General features: G+C 38.8%; 1 protein-coding gene and 1 long non-coding RNA gene across 24 annotated transcripts; one reads left to right on the plus strand and one right to left on the minus strand.

Annotated features, from left to right (window-relative positions):
• Positions 1-1,550: 1,550 nt before the first annotated feature.
• Positions 1,551-16,214, plus strand: LOC127426672 (activating signal cointegrator 1 complex subunit 1-like). Of its 2 annotated transcripts, none has more exons than XM_051673628.1 (10): positions 1,551-1,609; positions 2,694-2,815; positions 2,915-3,014; positions 4,815-4,912; positions 5,411-5,589; positions 6,430-6,563; positions 6,809-6,928; positions 7,238-7,362; positions 13,358-13,431; positions 15,736-16,214. In XM_051673628.1, exons 2-10 carry the CDS (start codon positions 2,704-2,706, stop codon positions 15,850-15,852), a joined length of 1,059 nt encoding a protein of 352 aa, XP_051529588.1. In that variant the 5' UTR covers positions 1,551-1,609; positions 2,694-2,703; the 3' UTR covers positions 15,853-16,214. The 2 variants fall into 2 exon arrangements, with proteins under 2 accessions (XP_051529588.1, XP_051529589.1); XM_051673629.1 differs by having other exon boundaries at positions 2,697-2,815.
• On the minus strand, positions 8,096-13,351 carry LOC127426696 (uncharacterized). Of its 22 annotated transcripts, none has more exons than XR_007894826.1 (5): positions 11,493-13,351; positions 10,921-11,163; positions 10,793-10,877; positions 10,622-10,663; positions 8,096-10,198 (listed from the first exon to the last, which is right to left on the minus strand). It is a non-coding gene; the product is annotated as an uncharacterized LOC127426696 (long non-coding RNA). The 22 variants fall into 22 exon arrangements; XR_007894838.1 differs by having other exon boundaries at positions 10,622-10,706; XR_007894837.1 differs by having other exon boundaries at positions 10,622-10,749.
• Positions 16,215-17,698: the final 1,484 nt, after the last annotated feature.

A 17,698-nucleotide genomic window follows, 5' to 3' on the forward strand; every position in this document is an offset into this window, starting at 1 on the left:
GGTCGAGTAGGACCAGTTACTGTTGTGCCGTGACCTGGATAGGAGTGAGGTTTAGTAGGGTGAGTGTAATGGCAGCCAGCTGGTACGTGACAGCTGTGCGGTATGTGTAAACCTTACTCCCCTGGCCTCAAGAGGCGCACTAGAGGCTGTAGCCTTTAGCCTCCCATTTAGCATGCCCACCTCCCATGCCGGAGATGCCAGTTCGAATCCCGCTCAGAGCAGGTCGAATAGGACCAGTTACAGTGGTGCCGTGACCCGGATGGGAGCGAGGTTTAGTAGGGTGAGTGTAATGGTAGCCAGCTTGTACATGATAGCTGTGTGATATGTGTAAACCTCACTCCCCTGGCCTCAAGAGGCACACTAGAGGCTATAGCCTTTAGCCTCCTTGTTAACAAGCCTGTCTCCCATGCTGGAGATGCCAATTCAAATCCCGCTCCAAGCAGGTCGAATAGGACCAGTTACAGTGGTGCCGTGACCCGGATGGGAGTGAGGTTTAGGGGGGTGAGTGTAACGGTAGTCAGCTGGTACGTGATAGCTGTGGGGTATGTGTAAACCTTTCTCCCCTGGCCTCAAGAGGCGCACTAGCGACTGACGCTAGAGGCTGTAGCCTTTAGCTTCCTTGTTAACGCACCCATTTCCCATGCTGGAGATGCTGATTCGAATCCCGCTCTGAGCGGGTCGAGTAGGACCAGTTACTGTTGTGCCGTGACCTGGATGGGAGTGAGGTTTAGTAGGGTGAGTGTAATGGCAGCCAGCTGGTACGTGATAGCTGTGCGGTATGTATAAACCTTACTCCCCTGGCCTCAAGAGGCGCACTAGAGGCTGTAGCCTTTAGCCTCCCATTTAGCACGCCCACCTCCCATGCCAGAGATGCCAGTTCGAATCCCGCTCAGAGCAGGTCGAATAGGACCAGTTACAGTTGTGCCGTGACCCAGATGGGAGTGAGGTTTAGGAGGGTGAGTGTAACAGTAGCCAGCTGGTATGTGATAGCTGTGCGGTATGTGTAAACCTTACTCCCCTGGCCTTAAGAGGCACACGCCCACCTCCCATGCCAGAGACGCCAGTTCGAATCCAGCTCGGAGTGGGTTGAGCAGGACCAGTTACAAATAAAGACAACAAGTACAGGTGAAGGAAAAATAATAAAAGTTGTAACAACCCCCTATTTTCCACAATCCAATGTTGGCTGGTATGCACACATAAATGTAACACTTTTAGAGACTAATCTTATTTTAAGTCTTTCTAGCTAGTCAATCCACTGTCGGTCATCTTTGGAACGCTTTCGGGAGGCTATTTCCAGTCATGCCAGTGCAGCTCCTATCTACTTGAATGGGGAAAGACCGAAATCTCGAAATCAAAGGACATATTTCAAATCAGCAGTAAAATCTGACAACAATAATGTCATAAATTGTGCTTCTTTACCTCAGATAACGCTAAAAAACGCAATTTTCTCGGCTTGTATAGCTAATGCGCATGCGCGTTGGCGAGTTGATTGACAGTCGATGTCTGTATCTAAAAGGTGATTGGCTCTTTTACCTATAAGGCGGGACTTCCTTTCTACATCCGTTGGGCGTTCCGGTTTCTCCCGTTGCAGTCAGTCAACAACGCACAGGTAGAAAGATTCAGTAATTTATCTTCAAGTATTCAGCGACATCCGAGTATAAACGCAGTTCTGAGTTATTCTAAATGGGTTTTGAGTCATTTCACTGTCTTCTTTGTTTTATTGGTGGTTGTTCAGAGTTCAGTTAGCCACCACGGCTAAACCACATGCTAATGTTTACATGATATCATATTCATTATTTTTATTAGAGGTTTAAACTTTTCTGTGAGGTTTGCAGGTTTGAGTTTGTTTACTCTCAATCAGAATCATTCAGTATCATTCTACTAAAAGTCCAAGTGCAGTTTAATTAATTTAATCGATGATAATTTCTAAAAACACAAGTAGTAGCTACTGTATATTAGAGTCCTTATTCACTCATAAATATATCCTAATTACTTTATTATGCAGAATATGAAAGATTTACAAACATAAAGCACAATGACCAATTACAGTGTGCATAAAGTGTAACATTCAGAACAAATGCACCATAAAGATCAGTGTTGGGTAAGGTACTCTAAAAAAGTAATTAATTACTAACTACTAATTACATCTTCTACAGTGTAATTAGATTACTGTACTAATTACTGTCTGTAAAGTAATTACATATTTCTTTCTAAAACCCTTATCAACCTCGACCAGATGAAAAATACAAGGATAGACATGAAACTGTTCTTTTAATTCTTTCAGATAAATCATATAAAATCACATAAATTATTCATGAACCGGCCAAAGAATTTAAAGGGGCAGCGTTAAATTAGAAAACATACATTTTAACATTTACATATTAAATTTCGCTATTGTTTATATAAAATTGTTCTGTAGTCTATACAGTATTTAACACAATTACATCAAAGTAACTAATTAAATTACTGAAAAATTAAGAGTAATTTAATTACTTAGTAATGCATTACACCCAACACTGATAAAGATAAACAAAACTAATGAATATGATTTAAATTAAACTAGAGGAATAAAATTTAAGGAAAGAACTACACATGTGCAGTGGGTGCTTTTTTGGTGTCGTAAGTATTGTAAGTATATGGTATAACCCCACATTTAATTGTGCACTAAATGTACTCTGACCCTCATCTTCCAGCAGTTTCAGTATGGATGTTTTGCGGCCGATGCTCATTAACATCAATGGAAGAATGTACAGAAAAAATCCAGTACAAGAGGAATATTATGAAGAAGAAGATAATTATTCATATTCAGACCCAGGTTTGTCCTTTTTTATTTTAATATCAACCAATTTCGCAGCCGAATATACAAATGTGTATGTAATATCACATTCATTAATGTTGATTTGTTGTTCTACAGCTGCTGACCAGTGCATGGATGAACCCTGCGACACACACAACATTGAGCAGACAGATAAGGGCTTCCGCTGTGCCCTAGATGTGCCAAGTGTCCTTTACAAGTTAGTTGGGAAGAATGGAGGCAGTTTCTTAAGTCACATGGCTGTGAGGTCAATTGTAACACTAGTAATAGAATTAAAGGGACAGATCACCCAAAAATGTAAATTCTCTCATTATTTACTCCCCCTCGTACTGTCCCAGATGAGTATGACTTTCTTTCTTCTGCAGAACACAAATTAAGATTTTTATTTCAGCTCTGTAGGTCCATACAATGCAAGTGAATGGTGACCAGAACTTTAAAGCTCCAAAAAGCACATAAAGGCAGCATACAAGTAATCCATAAGACTCCAGTGGTTAAATCCATGTCTTCAGAAGCAATCCAATAGGTTTTGGATGAAAACAGACCAAAAGATAACTCCTTTTTCACTATAAACCTTGACATCAGCAGTCTACTTGGTGATTGTGATTTTAAGCCCTATTACACATCCTAGCACTCTGCACATGCTTCAAGCACTAAGAGGTGTAATCGAGCTTGAAATCATGATCGTCAAGGAGACCGCTGATGTTAAGATAAACAGTATAGTGAAAGAGGAGTAGGGCCCTATGAAATCCGTCTGTTTAATTTTTTCCCCAAATTCTGTGTTTTCCATTTTATTTTCTAGGAATTCCGGGTTTTAAAGTTTAATTACATTTTATCATTTAAAAAACTGTCTAGTCAAATGAATTCATATAATTTTAATCAAATGAAAACAGATAAATTACTTTTTAACATACCATTACATTATTTTTATCAAAGAGCTTCTATATATCCTCGCAGCAAAATCCAAAACCCAAAATGTGAGTATTTTATTATTTTATTTATTGTCAAATACAGTGCTGCACAGTAGAGCATCACAGTGTTAATGCAGTAATTTTTTTTATTATTTATTTTATTATTATCATTATTATTACCAAGCAACAAAACATATATCTCTGCACCAGAACATCGTAGAGTCATCTGGTTTCGTTCAATTGACTCAGGATAGCAAGGAGCCTTTTGAGTATCACCTTGGTAACTGCCTAGCAACCAGATGGGGTTACCCTAGCAACCAAGTAACAAATCACATATCTCTGCACCAGAATACCGTAGAGTCTTCCTGATTGGGTCATTTACACAGGCGAGCCAGGAGCCTTTTGAGTATCACCTTGGTAACTGCCTAGCAACCAGATGGGGTTACCCTAGCAACCAGGTAACATCACATATCTCTGCACCAAAACATCATAGAGACTTCTGGTTTCATTCATTTGACTCAGGATAGCAAGGAGTCTTGAGTATCACCAAGTAGAAAAACACATCTATCTATCTGTCTGTCTGTCAATTTACAGACTAGGCTTTTTCAAGCCAACCTAAAGTTTGTCCACAAACTTTTCAATCTAGATATGACTTCTACTGCTACATTGAATATTACATTTTACTATACAGAATTAAGATATTTCTGTTGCATTTTTTCAGTTTCATGATTTTAGTTAAATGGAGCTTTTGTTTTGGTAGAAAAACGGATGTTTTTTACAACTTCACCCTAAAGGAGTTACATTTTGGCCTGTTTTCACCCTAAACCAATTAAATCGCTTCAGGACACATGGAATCAAATGGATTACTTCTATGCTGCCTTTATGTGCTTTTTGGAGCTTCAAAGTTTTATTGAGCACACTTAAAATAGTAGCGTAATAGAAAAGCAATAATATTACTTATTTTTTAGTCCAAGTGGGATAATATCAAAGTTTTATTTTTAAGTGATAATTGCCACCGCCATTGTTACAGTCACCCCCGAAACACTCTGAAATCTTGTATGCATCTCTGTGGTATTCTCATGTTTTCTCAGGTATATTATCGGTAAGAAAGGAGAGACTCGTAAACGACTGGAATCAGAGACAAAAACTTCAATCAGCATCCCCAAACAGGGCGTGGAGGGACAGATCGGTAAGAACTAATAATTAGTAGTGTTTGCTAAGGCAATACGATACCTCAAATTACATGTCTTGTTGAGGAGAGGTGTGATGTTACTTTACTAAGAGATTTAAAAAAAGGATGGACTTGAGTCATATCTAGAGACCAGAATAACATAGAGACTTGATGGTGCAGGACTTTGACTTGCACCCGTAAATAACCACCCCAGCATTGTAGCACCACTTACATTTTATTCAGAAAATGCAAAAATCAAGTGATTCTGAACACATGAAGAAGCTGATGTTTGGTGTTTGTTAGTTACTGTTTGAGAAATTGTCCTGATGCATCTAAAATAGTTTCTGCATCAAAATAAAAGTGCCCGATGGGTGCAGAATGTTCTAGTATGCTGTGGTTAGTACTGTGTGTTCTGGCTGTGGTTGTTTGTGGTTTTATGGAAGTACACTCTGTGTGTGTGTGTGTGTGTGTGTGTGTGTGTGTGTGTGTGTGTGTGTGTGTGTGTGGTACACTCAGTGATCACAGGTGCACACAGCGCCGCGGTGTCTTCAGCTGTCACCCGCGTTGAGGTTTTGATCGACAGCTTTCGGAGGAAGCAGCCGTTCACCCACTTCCTGTCTTTTGCACTGAATCATGATCAGGTGCAGGAAGGATTTAAGCGCTTCAGAGAGGATGTGCTGCAGCGCTGCGGGCAGGTGAGACCATCTGTGTGGACAGAAGATGCATTTAAAGTCAACATGAAGTCAAAGTGGCAACTATACTTCAACACATGTTCCTGGTCAAATACAACAATTGTTTGGGTAAATAAATAATGATAGATTTGACAAAGGAGCATCACCACCATTTGGATACGTGAAGATACTCTGGAGGCTGAGCTACATAAATGATGATCATTTGTCTGATGTATATACCTCATTACCTACAAAATGCCTAAGTGACAAAAGATCATTTGTTACATTTTTTTTAATTATTATTTAATGGCATTAATTTGTAATATATGGCATATATTACAACAAGCTATGATTATTTTATTATTTTATATATTATTATTATTGATTACCACAAAGAATAATTTTTACTCATCCCTCCTTTTAAAAAAGCAGAAATCTGGGTTGAGGCACTACATTGAAGGGGTGATGGTGAAACATGTTCCCTCAATGTTCTCATGTTTAATGGGAGGTTCCCTTGTGACAATTTGCCTCATATAGTGTGACAATGTTACCCTACTATTGGGGCAACTTGTCACTAAAGATCAATATTTGTTCAATGAACTGTATCTTTTTTCCTTGGCAAGAACGGTGAAAATGTTCATAGGTTTTTTTGTAGCCAAGACTTCATGGTATGTGGAAATGCCAGAACTGACTTTCTAAAATAAACCTACCCTGAGAAATATTCACTGGAGTAAGAAGTGTGACAGCTAGCCCCGTTATCCCTATATACAATTCACAGTAATTATGTAAACAAAATGACCAAAATCCTCTTAATGTCCCCCATCCCGCAGCTGTCTTTAATTGACTTTAATATGTCGTGTGCAGGACTCGGGGGTGGATGTGAGTATTTTTCAGAATCCAGCTAAACTTCACCTCACCATCGGCACTCTGGCCCTTCTGAACGAACAGGAAGTGACACGAGCAAGTGAACTTCTTCAGCAGTGCCAAGATGTTATCAGGTCAGTGTCTGATACATTACAAACTAAAGTTTAAAATAACAGTACACACAAACGCATCCAATAAACCATTCTAAGGGTGATTGATGCAGGATGGCACACTGTAAAAGCTTTTATTGAACACCACTTTATTAGCACTTTGTTGCAGTTTACCCAATCTCATAAACTTGAATGAATATATTTAGAGAGCTGTGGCTACTCTTTTTATCATGTTTGTTCTGAGAAATCCTGGTGCTCTGTCTCTGCAGAGATATAACTGAAGGAAAAGCTCTTCCTGTAGAAGTCAGAGGAATCGAATATATGAATGATGACCCATCGATGGTGGACGTTCTGTATGCCAAAGTCGCTGCTCAAGACAGCTCTGACAAGTTCGTTTCAATTCACTACCAGACAGATACACAAAGGAGCATCACAGTTTAAAGTCAAATAGAAATAGCACGCAAACCCATAGAGCATCACAACATTAGTCCTTGTTTCTTACTAAAAGGAACTAATGTTCATGAATGCTCGCTGACTGATCCTGCTTGTGTGTGTGTGTGTGTGTATATGTGTGTGTGTGTGTGTGTGTGTGTGTGTGTGTATATATGTGTGTGTGTGTGTGTGTGTGTATACATGTGCTATGTGTGCGTGTATACATGTGCTGTGTGTGTGTGTATACGTGTGCTGTGTGTGTGTAGGCTGCAGCAGATAGCAGACAGGCTGCTGGAGTGTTTTGTATCAGGTGGTCTGATGGAGCGTGAGTGGGACAAAGTAAAAATTCACGCCACTGTGATGAACACACTGTTCCGGAAAGATCCGTCAGGTGAGACCATCAGTCGTAAACAAAACAGTTTGAGCACACTGGCAAGACTTAAATATTTTATCTCATGCAAGTCATTTTTTCTACAGAGCCCCATAGAGAACAGGTTGGGAAAATGTTTTTTGAAATCGTTTCAATCGTTAATTCCCTTGCAATTAATTTGCATTCCTTCTCGATACGTTTTGCATCCCTCTCGATTATTTTTTGTTGCTTCGCAATACGTTTTGCATTCCCTCAAAATATGTTTTGCATTCCCTCAAAATACTAGGGCTGCCCCCTGATAGTCGACCAAACCTTAGTCGATGAGAAGAGTCTTGGTCGACCAAGTTTTGATTGGTCGGTAGGTCACAGAAAAAACTCCACAGGAAACCGACGAACACCGGTATTAGCGCTGGTTGGACGCTAGGTGGTACTATGGAGTAATTTAGTTAAGCAGGGTTAGAGTTAAGCCTACACAATAAAGCAAGCCACCTTGATTTCAAACTTTGAACTTTATTTTTTATTTATTTTAAATAAAAATTCAAATGAAACTGAAAAAAAAGAAGTGCAATTAAAATGTGTGGTGTTACAGCAGTTGTCAACATCTCTCTGGCAAAGAACCTACTTCATCTGTGCATTCTCTACCAGACAGGTATTTCAAAAGACATCATGTGTGTGAATAAATTCGTTTTGTTCCCTCCTTCACGAGATATATATATATATATATATATATATATATATATATATATATATATATATATATATATATATATATATATATATATTAGGGCTGTAACGGTACATGTATTCGCCCTTAACCGTCACGGTTCTGTACATGCAGTCAGATGAAGAATACATCTGAGTCAGTCACAGGCGATCCACACTCCAATCCAGAAGGGGGCGCATGCGGTAATGCGACGCTGTTTGCTAACCGCCACAACAGGAAAAACAGCAGAAGAAGAGACCATCTATGCACCAACCCAAAACAAGAATGGCTTCTCCTAATGCACAAGTTTTATTTTTCATTGTTCTATTTATTTTGTACTTTTATAAAACAAGAGATGCTTTTCAGTTTTGTAGCTGATTGTGACCAAATACCTTTTGTTTTTTATCAACCCTACAAAAAATATGGCCTATGCAAGAGTGCATTCTGCTTAGTGCTTAATACACTAAAGGAGGCTGTACTGTACCAACTACCTCAGGGGGGACTAAATGCCGCTAGGTGGAACAAACTGTAATTTGCACTACTGTCTGTTCAAAATAAATGAAAAGAAACCTAGCATTTGGGATTTGTTGCTTTTTCCTGTTGTACCGAACTCGTATTGAACCGTGACCCCAAAACCGAGGTATGCATCGAACCGTGACTTCTGTGTACCGTTACACCCCTAATACATATATATCGCAATATCCAATTACATCGGCAACCCCCGGGCTGAAGGATCGGTGAATATTCTTGCTTTAGTGATTTTTGCATTGAAAATTAAATTTATTTAAAAAACGAAAAACTTAAATCAAATACATTTCTAAATTAAAATTGCACTGCAAATGAAACGAAAAAGCAATTAAAATAATGAAGTGATATATATATATATATATCACCTTTCCATTTACCGTCAGACAAGTCAACGTCTAAACATGCAGGCGGAAAATTACTTACACAAATGAAGACATAAAAACAATTCTAAATGTAAAAATAATAATTAAAATGATGATAATAATCACGGTTCGGGGTGAATGTGTTTTTGTATTATTTTACAGGCTGCAGAGTTGCGTTCACAATGAACTGTTCTGTGGTAATAAAGTGAACTGAACTCAAAGCACCTCCTGATCTGAGATGTCCGAGGTCATTTACAGCACTCATAGATGATACTGTTCTTGCAAAAAAAAAAACAAAACAGAAGACTGAAAGAAAGAGTGAGAATCTTTTACATGCGTGTGTTCCACGAGACTGCACAACTCCGTATCAGCGCGTCATACATGCACATAGACGGCTTTTCTGTCATCTGTTTTTAATAATATAATAAAGTGTGTTTCTTAAAGCGCGTGTCTGTGTGTCTACGGTCTAATATTAATTTGATAATAATAATAGCCTAATAATAATAATTTAATACATGGGAAAATGAGCCAAATATCATCTTGACATCATCAGAGACATCGGTTATTGATCACTCTGACCATCATCGATCCCCGAGATCATCGTCTGTCGGCACAACCCTAATGTGCATTTCTCTCTAAAAATTAACTAAATGTTTTTCCGACACATTCAGGATCATTCCCGCTTTTGCCGGTGTCACTGCAGCTCACTTTGTGCGTGCGCTTGTAAAATGTATATTTTAAAGGGTCATTATTACGGTTTAGTATTTCTTTGTAATGTACAACTGTGTTAGCAATGTTACTTATAACATTCTTTCTCAGCACTGGAACTCTTCTGATGCCCCCCCTAAAAATATATATTTAAGTAATTAGATTTATATCATAAACGTGCGACTAGTCGACTAATGGCTTAAATTAACAACTACTAGTCAATTAGGAAAATCTTTGGTTGGGGGCAGCCCTACAAAATATGTTTTGCATTTCCTAAAAATTATTTTGCATTTCCTCACAATTATTTTGTGTTCCCTCGCAATTCGTTTTACATTCCCTCACAATTATTTTGTGTTACTTCGGAAACTTTTTACATTCCCTCACAATTATTCTGGGTTACTTCGGAAACGTTTTACATTCCCTCTGTTCCTTTGCAACTATTTTGCATTCCCTCACAATTATTTTGTGTTACATCGGAAACGTTTTACATTCCCTCACAATTATTTTGGGTTACTTCGGAAACGTTTTACATTCCCTCACAATTATTTTGTGTTCCCTCGCAATACGTTTTACATTCCCTCACAATTATTTTGTGTTACTTCGGAAACGTTTTACATTCCCTCACAATTATTCTGGGTTACTTCGGAAACGTTTTTTCATTCCCTCTGTTCCTTTGCAACTATTTTGCATTCCCTCACAATTATTTTGGGTTACTTCGGAAACGTTTTACATTCCCTCACAATTATTTTGGGTTCCCTCGCAATACGTTTTACATTCCCTCACAATTATTCTGGGTTACTTCGGAAACGTTTTACATTCCCTCTGTTCCTTTGCAACTATTTTGCATTCCCTCACAATTATTCTGTGTTACTTCGCAATACGTTTTACATTCCCTCACAATTATTTTGTGTTCCCTCGCAATACTTTTTACATTCCCTCACAATACGTTTTACATTCCCTCACAATTATTTTGTGTTACTTCGGAAACGTTTTACATTCCCTCACAATTATTTTGTGTTCCCTCGCAATTCGTTTTACATTCCCTCACAATTATTTTGTGTTCCCTCGCAATTCGTTTTACATTCCCTCACAATTATTTTGTGTTCCCTCGCAATACGTTTTACATTCCCTCACAATTATTTTGTGTTACTTCGGAAACGTTTTACATTCCCTCACAATTATTTTGTGTTCCCTCGCAATTCGTTTTACATTCCCTCACAATTATTTTGTGTTCCCTCGCAATACGTTTTACATTCCCTCACAATTATTTTGGGTTACTTCGGAAACGTTTTACATTCCCTCTGTTCCTTTGCAACTATTTTGCATTCCCTCACAATTATTTTGTGTTCCCTCGCAATACGTTTTACATTCCCTCACAATTATTTTGTGTTCCCTCGCAATACGTTTTACATTCCCTCACAATTATTTTGTGTTCCCTCGCAATACGTTTTACATTCCCTCACAATTATTTTGTGTTCCTCGCAATACGTTTTACATTCCCTCACAATTATTTTGTGTTCCCTCGCAATACGTTTTACATTCCCTCACAATTATTTTGTGTTCCCTCGCAATACGTTTTACATTCCCTCACAATTATTCTGTGTTACCTCGGAAGCGTTTACATTACCTCTGTTCCTTTGCAACTATTTTGCATTCCCTCACAATTATTTTGTGTTCCCTCGCAATACGTTTTACATTCCCTCACAATTATTTTGTGTTCCCTCGCAATACGTTTTACATTCCCTCACAATTATTTTGTGTTCCCTCGCAATACGTTTTACATTCCCTCACAATTATTTTGTGTTCCCTCGCAATACGTTTTACATTCCCTCACAATTATTTTGTGTTACTTCGGAAACGTTTTACATTCCCTCACAATTATTTTGGGTTACTTCGGAAACGTTTTACATTCCCTCACAATTATTTTGGGTTACTTCGGAAACGTTTTACATTCCCTCACAATTATTTTGGGTTACTTCGGAAACGTTTTACATTCCTTCACAATTATTCTGGGTTACTTCGGAAACGTTTTACATTCCTTCACAATTATTCTGGGTTACTTCGGAAACGTTTTACATTCCTTCACAATTATTTTGGGTTACTTCGGAAACGTTTTACATTCCCTCTGTTCCTTTGCAACTATTTTGCATTCCCTCACAATTATTTTGTGTTCCCTCGCAATACGTTTTACATTCCCTCACAATTATTTTGTGTTCCCTCGCAATACGTTTTACATTCCCTCACAATTATTTTGGGTTACTTCGGAAACGTTTTACATTCCCTCACAATTATTTTGGGTTACTTCGGAAACGTTTTACATTCCCTCTGTTCCTTTGCAACTATTTTGCATTCCCTCGCAAAACGTTTTACATTCCTTCACAATTATTTTGGGTTACTTCGCAAAATGTTTTGCATTCCCTCTAAATAAGTTTTGCGCTCCTTTGCAATTATTTTGGGTTTCTTTGCAATACTTTTTGTGTTACTGCACAATTATTTTGGGTTCCTTCTAAATTATTATTTGGTTCTCTTTGCAATTATTTTGCTTTCCATCACAATACGTTTTGCGTTTCTTTGCAGTTATTGTGGATTCCCTCGCCATATGTTTTGTTTTTCCTCAAAATAAATTTGGGTTCCCTTCCAGTTGAACTATGGTATTTTTAGGAAAACCATAGTAACCACAAAAGTACCATGGTTTTATTACAGTAAGCATATTTTAACCATGATATTCGTGGTAAGACTATATACCAAATTAACCATGGTGTAACTGTGTTTTTTTGGAGAATGATTTAGATTTTTTTATTTCCATCGTTTTTGTTTTCCTGTATTATTTCTATGGCTTTACTACAATCCTAATGGTAAATATATGGTTACTGTAGTTAAACCATGGTTCATGTGAGGGAACACAAAACTGTTTCAGAAGAGAAATATCCTCCCTGTCCAAATGTTTACAAAATTCTCTCTCTAAAGAACATGGGATTTTTATCCTATTTGTGTAAGGTGCCCACAGCCTGGAATGCTATTATTGGCTTACATGTTTCTCTTCATTCATTGAAACACAGTAACATCTAGTTGTGCTTTCATGTTTTCTTTAGGAATATGCAGGTCACAGCAAACTGCCTTTCATAAACACATATCCACAACTAATATCCTTTAAACAAATTTAAGGAATTGAGCTGCAAGCAAATCTGTAATCTCACAGAAAACCTGCTCAGCAAATCTCCCAAATCAAATATCAATCACCCAGATGCCAGACTAACCACATAACAAACTGTGATGGTCACACACTGTCAGGAATGACGAAAACAGCAGCCGCTGTGAGACGAACGCCGTGTTTATCAGGCTCTGTCATGCTGTGACGTTTCTGCATGTTTTTCAAAAGTTCTGCATGTCTTCATCTTCATACAAAGGTCTTATTCAGATGTGTTCGTGGAAGGAGACCAGCATTGCGTCTGTCTTTAGGACTCTCAGGGAGCCTGTTCAGAGTCAGGATTTCTGTGTAAATCGGACCGTTGTGGTGGTGTTGTGGCCACATCCATGTTGGCATCAGGCAGTCAGTGTGCTGTTTTCAATTTAGTAGTTGAGTAATGTTGTTAATTAAGCACCACTGACCGCTTCGAAACAGAACATGTTGATCAGATTATGTCGAGAGTGTTGCGAAATTCAGGTTCTTGATTTTGTGTGTGTGTTTATCTAACCTCAAGTGTGTTTCTCTCAGCTGAGGTGAAAGGAACTTCAGGAAGACAAAACATTAAAGATCGTGAATCTTTTGATGCCAGAAACATCTTACAGGTGAGAAACGTCACAAACAGGATACAGATCTTTCGATATCATTCTTTAAAAAATGACCAACTTACACCTGATATTAACATTCATCCTGGGTGATATGATTACTCATGGTCAGCTCTAAATACAGGTGTAAGCGATGTCCAAAATATTTTGCGATCTGAAAACCACATTCAGATATAATGCATCCCGGGCAGCAGTGAAGGACTGGCTAATCGCCTACCATGCAGTTATTCTGGCAAATGTACATTTTGGAAAAGCCCGTTCATATTAGTGCAAAATCCTTCAGCGTAATGTAATTCTGCTTGTAGTGGCACCGAACATACAAAGTAAATCATATAACATGATATTTACATGGTACTACAAGGAACCTCTAAGAGTATTGCATTTGGATACATGTCCAGAAAACATGGCATTACTTTGATTTATAGTGCAGTTTCAAAACAATTTCTTAAGCTACATTTTAAAGGAATATTCAGAGTTCGATACAAGTCTTTTTTTTTTTTTTTCTCCCCAATTTGGAATGTCCAATTTCCAATGCGCTCTAAGTCCTCATGATGGCGTAGTGACTCGCCTCAATCCAGGTGGCGGAGGACCGTCCGAGACGTCAGTCTGTGCATCTTATCACGTGGCTTGTTGAGCACGTTACCGTGGAGATGTAGCGCATGTGGAGGCTTCACGCTATTCTCTGCGGCATCCACGCACAACTCACCACATGCCCCACCGAGAGCGAGAACCACATTATAGCGACCACGAGGAGGTTACCCCATGTGACTCTACCCTCCCTAGCAACCGGGCCAATTTGGTTGCTTAGGAGACCTGGCTGGAGTCACTCAGCACACCCTGTATTCGAACTCGCAACTCCAGGGGTGATAGTCAGCGTCAATACTCACTGAGCTACCCAGACCCCCCCAATACAAGTTATTTATTTATTTATTTATTTATTTTTTTCTCCCCAATTTGGAATGCCCAATTCCCAATGTGCTTTAAGTCCTCTTGGCAGAGGACGAATCTCAGTTGCCTCCGCGTCTGAGACCGTCAATCCGAGCATCTTATCACGTGACTTGTTGAGCGCGTTACCGCGGAGACGTAGCACATGTGGAGGCTTCACGCTATTCTCCGCGGCATCCACGCTCAACTCGCCACGCGCCCCACTGTGAACGAACCACATTATAGTGACATGTGACTCTACCCTCCCTAGCAACCGGGCCAATTTGGTTGCTTAGGAGACCTGGCTGGAGTCACTCGTGACTCCAGGAGTGTTAGTCAGTGTCAATACTCGCTGAGCTACCCAGGCCCCCCAATAAAAGTCTTCTTTTAAAGAAGAGGAGGGACGAGTGAAATAACATTTTTGTGATAATGAACATTATTCCCCACATGCTGTCAAATGCTTAACTTCTATTGAACCCGGAATATTCCTCTGATCCACACTGGAATGGCATTTTCCTCCACCGAAAACGCTCTCCGTTACCGCATACTTCGCAAAACGATGACGTTAGGTTACTGAAAACAATCAGATTAGTGTGGACGTCACATTAGAGAACATTTAGGCCATGTCCTCATTAACTCGTTATCTTCATTTTCACTCAGTGTCATTGTTTTCCAGAGGGTTTTTTGTCATTGTCTGGTACTCTAAAAAATGAAGTAAATGTATATACTGTATATGCTTATATGACACACAAACTTTATGAAGTGCTATCAGTGCATTTGGCTTACACAACCAAAACATGAGAAGAACAAAGATTCAAACTCTTAAAAATGTATTTCCCTATTTCAGAGTTTATTATTGTGTAACAGCGTGACAGAAAATATACAGTAAATGGCACTGGTTACCTGCTGATGTGTATCTGGTGGTGGCAGGAAGGGGAATACAAGTTGTTTTGCAAACACTTTGCTGAACTTCACACATACAGTCTGCATTCTACAACAGGTGCTGTTTATTCTCAGAACCTGTTTGACTATACGGCCTAATCTGCATACGTATGTTTTTTGTAAATAAGTTAATTCACTCTTTTTCACCATCTGCTCTCACAGTTTAATCACATTTTACAGCAGAGACACAAACATCTGTGATAATTGTGTCATGTGTGTATTACAGTCTCAGTGTGCAGTGTTCAGATCGCTTGTTACATTTAAACAAGTTTCAAATCTGAATTCTTAATGAGCTGGTTTCCATAGTAATGGCATGGAGATGATCTTTTCCCCCCTCATGTTCTAATGAGTCTCTTTTACAGACAATCATTTTTAGTTTAAAAAAATAGTAAGTGAGACTTTACTGTCTGTCTCAAATCTGTCTGTCTCTCTCTGCAGATGTTTGGAGAGTTTGATTTCGGAGCATTTGAGCTGAACTCGGTGCATCTGTCTCAGAGATACTCCACTGACAGTACCGGATATTATTCCTCGGCGGGACATGTCACTTTCTCCTGACGGGACAGTTTCACCCACACACACACACACACACACCAACAGACTGATAAATCGGGATCAGTTTATTAATCAGTTCTCTTGTTATGTATCATGCATTGTTAATATAAATATGTATAGTATAAATATAAGTTATATATATTTTGTAGTTGTATTTTCATTCTCTCTGAGAATCTTGGAGACATTTTTCTATGAAGATATTTACTGACACCACTACAGTAAAATGAGATTCGGATTATAAACCGAGAAGTGGCACTTTTTCCACCTTAAACAGTTAGATGGGGTTTGTGACTTCTTTAAATGTATTATTGTTGCTTGTATGACAGAATTGCAGATTGGCCAGGGCAAATAAATGGCTAATATTGGGTGAGTCAGTGCTGTCAGTGACCAGCAGGTGGCACTATACTATAAAAATTAGTTTGACGCCAGTGGCTGTGTGATGTTGTTGACATTGTAATATGTTAAAGGAATAGTCACCTTCATGTTGAATCAAACCTGTAAGACTTTCTTTCCTCCATGGAACACAGGAGAAATTTTGAAGAGTCTTCACAAAGTTCTTTTCCATTAATCAACAGTTTGCCATGACCACTACTGTCAAGCTCCGATAAGGACTATAAAACACTATAAAAGTAGTCCATACTACTAGTATGCTATATTCCAAGTCTTCTGAAGTCATATGACAGCTTTGTGTGAGGAACAGACTAAAATTTAAGTTGTTATTCACTGAAAACCTTCTCCACCGAAGCTCTTAAATCTAATCTACATCCACATTCAGATGAAGAAATGGCACTTCGCTGGGATGTCGACATCTTTGGCAGCAAACACCATTGGTTTTAACTGAGCGTATCATGCTACTTTGAATATTCTGAACGGAGTGTGAGATTTGAGAGCTGCTGCCGAGGTGAAGAATTTCAGTGAATAACAACTATTTAAACTTGGGTCTGTTTCTCAAACAAAGCTGTCGTATGACTTCAGAGGACTTGGAATATAGCAAACAAGTCATATAAACTACTTAAATAATACTTTTGTTCTTTTTTTGCCACTGACATGATCACTATGAACTTGTATGGGAAAGAAAAGTCACTGTGTTCCACAGGAGAGAGACGGTCATACAGGCTTTGAACAACATAAGGGTAAGTACAGTTGAAGTCAGAAGTTTACATACACTTTAGCCAAATACATTTAAACTAAGTTTTTCACCATTCCTGACATTTAATCGTAGAAAACATTCCCTGTCTTAGGTCAGTTTAGGATCACTACTTTATTTTAAGAATGTGAAATATCAGAATAATAGTAGAGAGAATGATTTCTTTCAGCTTTATTTTTCTTTCATCACATTCCCAGTGGGTCAGAAGTTTACTTGCACTTTGTTTTAAGGTCAGGGCTTTGTGATGGCCACTCCAATACCTTGACTTTGTTGTCCTTATTTTGCCACAACTTTGGAGGTATGCTTGGGGTCATTGTCCATTTGGAAGACCCATTTGCAACCGAACTTCAACTTCCTGGCTGATGTCTTGAGATGTTGCTTCAATATATCCACATCATTTTCCTTCCTCATGATGCCATCTATTTTGTGAAGTGCACCAGTCCCTCCTGCAGCAAAGCACCCCCACAACATGATGCTGCCACCCCCATGCTTCACAGTTGGGATGGTGTTCTTTGGCTTGCAAGCCTCACCCTTTTTCCTCCAAACATAACGATGGTCATTATGGCCAAACAGTTCAATTTTCGTTTCATCAGACCAGAGGACATTTCTCCAGAAAGTAAGATCTTTGTTCCCATGTGCACTTGCAAACTGTAGTCTGGCTTTTTTATGGTGGTTTTGGAGCAGTGGCTTCTTCCTTGCTGA

Source organism: Myxocyprinus asiaticus, chromosome 36, assembly GCF_019703515.2.
Source record: "Myxocyprinus asiaticus isolate MX2 ecotype Aquarium Trade chromosome 36, UBuf_Myxa_2, whole genome shotgun sequence".
NCBI classification, from domain to species: domain Eukaryota; kingdom Metazoa; phylum Chordata; class Actinopteri; order Cypriniformes; family Catostomidae; genus Myxocyprinus; species Myxocyprinus asiaticus.

Excerpts from the sequence above, each read along its gene's own strand:
- LOC127426672 (XM_051673628.1), top strand. The coding sequence starts at position 2,704 with ATGGATGTTTTGCGGCCGATGCTCATTAACATCAATGGAAGAATGTAC. Across the intron at positions 3,015-4,814 it reads GTGCCAAGTGTCCTTTACAA|GTATATTATCGGTAAGAAAG; the intron begins GTTAGTTGGGAA and ends ATGTTTTCTCAG. Across the intron at positions 6,564-6,808 it reads CAGTGCCAAGATGTTATCAG|AGATATAACTGAAGGAAAAG; the intron begins GTCAGTGTCTGA and ends CTGTCTCTGCAG.